We start from the raw sequence: 7,013 nt of genomic DNA on the forward strand, positions 1-7,013 counted from the left end.
CCCTGGGCTTCTGTAAAATGCATTGTATATGACCCTCAAAACACCATGCAAAGAGAACAGGCACATACACAGATATCCCAGATTAGAAAGGCAGGAGACCACACAGGAGATCTTGTGGCAGCGTGAGCGTGAGCTACTGTTCAGGAGCATCAAAATGCATTAACTTCACAAAATTAGTAGGGCTTCAAGTTTTGTAGAAGCAGGGGGTTCGTAAACATCAGCAGACATTAAACTGCTTTGGGAATCTAGCCTGATCTTTGCTATACATCCTTCTGGTGAAGTCCTTCCATTGCTGTCAGCCTGTAGTCCCGCAGTCGCAGTGCAGTGCCTCTCCGCCTGAGCCAGCTTTTCTCTTTTCATGGCTATTACATCACCCAGCGGTGAAGATGCGATGAACTGATACAAGCCTCTAGAGTGTACATACAGCATGGTACATGGGAAACCGCATCATTCACCGAACAATGAGGATTTCTGAATGCTAAAATAAATGCCCAGAGCTTTTCTAAATATATATATATATATATATGTGCATATTTTATTCTGTAGGTACAGAGCAACAGTTAATCATTGGCGGACCAGTTTCTTCTGCCCCTGCTCCAGACGTCAGGCCAAAGGACAGAGCTGTTAGTGCCAGCACGTTCCACAGGTTCCAGCAGGAGCTGCCCTCCTCCGAGCTTTTGGGCTCCAAATTAAGACACGTTAAGGTTCAAGCTGCTTTGCAGCCCTTGACAGAACCTGCAAAGACTGAACCCCAGAGCGGCTACTTCGCTGACAAAGGAACTCAGACAAAGAAGTCCAGCAAAAGCGGGCAGTCGAGGCACAAAGCCCTGCACCATGCTGGGGCACATCAGAGCCAGGAGCAGCAGCCCCCTGCCCTGCCGGCGGGACAGCCGCCTGCCCCTCCGCTCAGAGGCACCTCCCAGGCCCTGGAGATAACACAGTACTTCTTCGAGGCCGTTTCCACACAGATGGAGAAGTGGTATGAACGAAAGATAGAAGAAGCCCGGTGCCAAGCTAATCAGAAAGCGCAGCAAGACAAAGCTGCGCTCAAGGAGCATATTAAAAGCTTAGAAGAGGAGCTCAGCAAATTAAGGACTAAGGTGCAGAAAGAGAGCTAGCGTTTACCAAGCAGGTAAAGACAAGCAACGGGATTCCTTTCAGAACCTGCTGTATGGGAATCTGGAATATTGATAGATACATGTCTTTGTAGTGCCTGTTACATCCAAACAGAAAGCTCTTTTTTCCGGAGTAGAAATAACTTTGGAAACTCCAGAACCAAGGAGCATTCATATGCAGACTGTACTGATGACAATGAGATGCTGCAGATTAGATCCTTTCTTTGTTACTTCCAAGAGTCCATCCGTTAAATATTGCACTCTCAATTTCCAGGTGCTGCTTGAAAACCAACTGCATTAGAAACCAAACCTGCTTTCTGAAAAGGGAATTTCCTTCCTTCCACAGAGGTCGTGTGTGACTAGAGGCTTCCACTGTATGCTACGTGCAAACGCACGGTGGTGCCAATACTGAAATAAATTGAGGACGTTTGAGAGCTTTTGACAGAAATTCCTTAGCGGTGAAGAAGGGCTACTGATACTATTTTAGATGCTCCCCACGGCCTCCCTCTAGTCAGTGGAGAGAGGCTACAGAACCAACCCAAATTACAAGCCCACGTAGGTGACAGACACAGGCTTCCAGCTGGGAGAGGCCAGGCTCCCACCGAGTGAGATGCTGAGGTGAGGCATCCCGTTAGGTACAGAGGCTGCGGTGGCCACATTGCTTTTCTTTTGGTTTTACATTATTAAAACAAATAAATGCTAAATTAGATTTGTCTTTTTTTTTTTTTTTTTAAATGGTGTCCTGGTTGCAAAGTTCCTTGTGGTTACACAGTTGGTGGGGCCACACTTGAGTAATCTGACCAAGAAGTTTTGTTTAGGGCATGGATGGCAAATATTTAACCATAACCATGCTCTACTTGTTAGGTATAATTTTTATATAAATCTCTCTTCCTTCAATTATCCTTTAGATAAAGAAGGAAAAGCTTGGTTCCCTGTATTCAAATGTTTCTTTTTTTGCAGAGTCAGGATTCTCTCCCAGACACCTTTGTCCAGACTGTCTTCCTTTGTTCCTCCGAATGATTTCTCTCTCTCTTTTCCCCCTTGCATCTCTAAAAAGAGAGGCCGGGCCCCGGTGAGTCTGCAAGCTGTAGGACTTCTTTCATCAACAGTCCCACAAAATAGAACTCAACAACATTTTAAAGTTTTTTCTGTATGTGTTTTGTTATGAAATCAAAACCTGCAAGGACCAACGTCGTCCAGGCTGGCAGACTCCAAATGAACTAGAGGCACTGTAACTCGTTGCATCTGCACCCCTGCAGGCTTTCCTCCTCCTTAGAGCCTCTGCGAAGGCTCTCTCAGATTTTGTTAGAAAAGTTTACTTAACAGGTCATGACAGAACAATTGCTCAAAATCAATTCAAACACAGGATCATACTGTTATGCCAAGGAGAAAGAGATCTTTTTTTCTATACTGAGGCACCCCCAAATCAATACAAAAGACACCATTGACTAATTTAGTAATTAAGCTTTTCATCTTCTTAAGAGCTGTATAAAGCAAAGAAAATTGTATTATATAACAATATTTTTAAAGTTCCTATTAATGCACTATCAGGACAAGAAAAGCATAGCTGCAGTTATGGAAATACTAGTTTTATCGCTCAGACTTCTGTAGTCTAGTATAGACACTTTCATACGTTGACAGGTTTGTTTAAGCTACTGTAGGAGTGCAGAAGCATGCTATTTAAGTTTTGTATCATCTTGATAAAGTCAATGTTTTGCCAAGCAATTAAAAGTAAGTAAGTGTTGCTCAGAAGTCTGTGGTGTCATGTTTTCTAGCCAGAGAAAATGGACAACATTCCCTCGCTTGACTCGGAAGGGGGATGTCGTGGTTTAACCCCGGCTGGCAGCACCACGCAGCCGCTCGCTCACTCTCCCCACAATGGGACGGGGGAGAGAATCAGAGGAGTAAAAGTGAGAAAACTCGTGGGTTGAGATAAAGACACGCGCACGCAAGCAAAGCAAAGCAAGGAATTCATTCACTGCTTCCCATGGGCAGGCAGGGTTCAGCCATCCCCAGGAAAGCAGGGCTCCATCACACGTAATGGTTACTTGGCAAGACAAACGCCATTACTCCCAACGTCCCCCCCTTCCTCCTTCTTCCCCCAGTTTTTATACTGAGCATGATGTCATATGGTCTGGAACAGCCCTGTGGCCAGTTGGGGTCAGCTGTCCTGGCTGTGCCCCCTCCCAGCTTCTTGTGCCCCTGGCAGAGCTGAGAGCTGAGAAGTCCTTGGCCAATCTAAGCACTACCCAGCAACAACTAAACCACCAGTGAGTTATCGACATTCTTCTGGTACTAAACCCAAACCACAGCACTATGCCAGCTATGAGGGAGAAAATTAACTCTGTCCCAGCCGAAACCAGGAGAGGGGCGCAGAGAATTGGCCTTCTGACGTCGAAGCGTTTGTGTTTGCGGCTATAAAACATGGAAACGGGGTCTGCCACCTGTCCCAAGGGAGGCTGCAGGGACTGACTGCCGTTCGCGTGCACACACGCGCTCCCGAGCTTGCACAAGCGCAAGGGAGACGGCAAGGCTCTGGCTTTCGCTAAATCGACTTCCCATACAAACTGCACTACCGAGGTAGTTACTGTAAAGTACTGCTCCAGTGGCTGAGGGGGCAGTCATTTCAGACAGTAACTTAGCTGCAGAGTTATTGATTCTAGAGGTTTTTCTGAAGCCAACAAGCGTACCGTAAAATAAAGGGAGGCGTTTTCTGCTAATTCCTTTCTACTCCCATCTGTAGCCCTCCCTCTTCAAAACTACCCAAGTTGAAGGACTTCTTTACAAAATACCGGTATTACCTACCTTCCTCTGAAGCACAGTAAATTTACTTACCCCAGCAGCATATGCGTGGACTCCTGAAGGCTTCTGGCAGGCAATTTTATCCTGAGGAGCCCAGAGAGCCGTGGAGGTGATGGGCAGCAGCGCTCCGGAGGTCAGCGGCCGTCCAGGGCACCGCCGATCGAGGCCCGTTGCCGGAAGATGATGTGGCCACAGCCTAGAAACGTACAAACTGGGGTCACAGGAGTCATGCAGACTCGGGGTTCCGAAGGGAACGTGCTGCAATGAGGAGGCGGGGGGAAAGTCTCCTCATTAAGGAGCAGAAATCAAACCACTGGCTGATGGGGAAGGGAAGGCTACGTGTGAGAACAAGCAGGCATTGATTACAGCTTTGTTTAGTCAAAATTCCTTTTTAAACAGCATTTTCTGGTCACATGGGAAAAAAAATCAATCCCTGACACGCTAATGTTCTGTAGCGTGTTCTACCAGAAACTGTCAACAAAATTTGGATTTCTAACAAAATATTTAGATGGGCATATGACTCACTGACTGATGAGAAGCTCAGGGGCTTCCGTCTATACAAGCCTGAACTCTTCAGCAAGCCTCACTGGTTGCCTGAGCCACAGCCTTTACTGCAAAGCTAAATAAACAGCATAGGACAGGATCTTACAGGGACTTTCAGAAAAAGAATTAGGAGGGGGAAAAAAAAAAAAATCCAACCCACCCCAGCATTCTTTCTTGTTAAGCAGCAGCTTTTTTTGCAAAGCAGCTTTGCTGAAGTGTGTAGCTTTGAAGCCCCTATGTTTGCCCCCCGCCCCCAGCAAGAAGCACGCTTCCTGCACCCAAGCAGGGTCTTTCTTCCTTTCTAGCCTGGAGGGGGAACGTGGCCCTGTCCCTTCCCTCCTGCCCAGGCTTGCTGCGAGGCTCACTCGACCTGCTTGGCAAGGGGAGGCGGCTCCGTACCGACCTGAGCTGTCGGAGCAGAGTGGGAGAGCGAAGGGTTCCTCCATCTCGGTTGGAATTGGCGATCTCGGAGGTCTTTTTCCAACCTTAATGCTTGGAAACAGCAACCTGAACTGCACCCAGCTGCTGGACAGTCAGGTGTATCTGCTGTTGTCTGGCTATTTCTGCTGAGAAAATCCCAGACTCACCTTGGTGTCTGTAATTTATATGGAAAACCAAAACCAACCACCAACCAAACCCCCAAATCCCTCTGCAATTCACAGGGAGGCAAGAGCAGAGGCAGGCTAACAATTCAAAGTCAGGTAATACGACATTTGGCAAACCAGACTGCAGTAGCTTCTCTTTGTAATCCTACTTTATATTGACTTTTAAATACTAACTTGAAGGTACCTGTTAATTTGGTAATAACTCTTTCTGGGGCTAAAATCTCTCGCTTTCATATGGAAAGACCTCCCCTTTTAAGTTTTATTCAGCTGTAACTGAAAATGAGTGTCTAGACACAAAATATTTTCTTAATGTTTTATCATGTTTATTTGTTTTGGGCCCATTTATTTATCCCAAATGCTTTTTTAATCCCAAGTGTTGGTAAAAATCCTTGGCATAGTACAGGAAGAGCTGTCACCACTATCAATGTTACCACTTGGGAGTTTTCACAACAGAAAACAGACAAAATAATAACCCGGCTTGTATTTATTTTCCATTTCCCAGGCACAACACTGGTGGTGTAATTTTTGGTGCTTCCTGCTTTTCCCACAGCACATGCTACATCATCCATTCAGTTCTTTAAAGTCCCTTGTGTCCGAGTGATTTCCACGTGGGAGGGTAACCAAACCGAGAAGGGGAAGGGGAAAGGCAAAAAAACCCCCAAAACCCCACTGTGGCAGATTCCACCTTCAGACATTACCAGGGTGCCAGCAAAGGCTGCTGCTATAACCACGTTCGGGAAAAAATACTGTGCTTGTTTGCAGCAGGTGAAAAGTCCGGCTAGCATCAAAATTAAGATCAGGATTTTGCCAGCTTCAGTGTTTTTTGAAGTTCCCGAAGTTGCATGTTGCCTTGGGTAATCATCATCCTGATGGCATCCTGTAAACCAAAAAGGAAACAACTGCGTGTCTGTACATAGCACAGGTTTTACACAAGCACGCACATTTTAACACATCAAAACACACACGATTCCTACCAGCCCTGCTGTGATCTATTCCTTTGTGTGAAACAAGTCACTGAGATGGTTAAAAAACAGGTGAAGAAAAATTTATTTTCTCCCATTCCTTAATGATATGTTTGGGGGCTGGTTATGGCTTTGCTTTAAAACTCAGGTTTGAACTGGATTCAACCTCTTGAATGCTGTTTTCCTTACGCCTCTGCATCTCCCACCCTTGCAAGTATGTGGTGGCAGCTGCGCACGGGCATTAGGAGGACGGGCATTTTACAGAGCACGCGGGTGCTTCTCTCAACATTATTTTTATCCAAGTACCGTAACGCTCTGTCTGCGTAACCCAGCCACCAATTCCTTCAGCGCCGGCTAGAAAACGGAACGAATTAGAAAGCCGAGGACAGAGAGATACAAGAGACGTGAAGGCCTCTGCATCTCATACACGCTTCACATCCACGACCATCCCATTTGACTGTGTCCAGCTTGAATATGGTTGAAATTAAAGATGAAAAAAAAAAGAAGCTATAGACCGTTAATAAGTTTATGTTAGCTACTGTATTATTCAACACAATTTTTCTGATTCGCGGTTTGAGTAAGCCGCACTTGTTTGTTTTTTAGCTGTTTAATTCCAGATTATTATCTGGAAATGAGAGAAGCGTTCCTGCCGCCAGCAAGGGGGATAGCACTGAGAAATGCCAAATTATTTCTTCACATAAACGCGCCTTAAGAGAAAACAGTAAGAGGCGCCTTCTCACCAGCCTGGAGGCAACACCTACAAACCAAACCCATGTGAGAAGGTGCAGGACGGCGTGCTGATGGCTCCCGTGGGCCGGCGGGCAGGGTTGCGGGCTCCCGATTCTCACCTCTTCCGTCGCGTCTTTATTTCTTCTGAATTCCTCCCTGGCCCAGTCCTTTAAGTAGCGGCGATCGGCGTCGGCGGGGCCGTCGCGAAGAGCCCGCAGGATCTGCCTGTACAACTGAAGCACCTGCTGCCGCCTCAG

General features: G+C 46.5%; 2 protein-coding genes across 5 annotated transcripts in view; one reads left to right on the plus strand and one right to left on the minus strand.

Moving 5' to 3' along the window:
- The window catches only part of ANKRD6 (ankyrin repeat domain 6), a 36,354-nt gene extending 34,527 nt beyond the window's left edge, over nucleotides 1-1,827 (plus strand). For 2 of the 4 annotated variants that reach the window (XM_009649038.2, XM_009649040.2), the window contains one exon: nucleotides 539-1,827. In XM_009649038.2, coding sequence (XP_009647333.1) covers nucleotides 539-1,118 — 580 coding nt within the window. In that variant the 3' untranslated portion in view covers nucleotides 1,119-1,827. The remainder of the gene's footprint in view (nucleotides 1-538) is intronic. The other 2 variants (XM_009649039.2, XM_009649041.2) reach the window with 1 other exon arrangement.
- Nucleotides 1,828-5,077: 3,250 nt separating this feature from the next.
- LYRM2 (LYR motif containing 2) overlaps nucleotides 5,078-7,013 on the minus strand; it is a 3,636-nt gene continuing 1,700 nt past the window's right edge. Inside the window, exons 3-4 of the mRNA XM_009649021.2 lie at nucleotides 6,876-7,008; nucleotides 5,078-5,942 (exon numbers count right to left, since the gene is read on the minus strand). Of these exons, the coding sequence (XP_009647316.1) occupies nucleotides 5,862-5,942; nucleotides 6,876-7,008 (214 nt within the window). The 3' untranslated portion in view covers nucleotides 5,078-5,861. The remainder of the gene's footprint in view (nucleotides 5,943-6,875; nucleotides 7,009-7,013) is intronic.

Source organism: Egretta garzetta, unplaced genomic scaffold (genome assembly GCF_000687185.1).
Source record: "Egretta garzetta isolate BGI_Z169 unplaced genomic scaffold, ASM68718v1 scaffold231, whole genome shotgun sequence".
Lineage (NCBI taxonomy): Eukaryota > Metazoa > Chordata > Aves > Pelecaniformes > Ardeidae > Egretta > Egretta garzetta.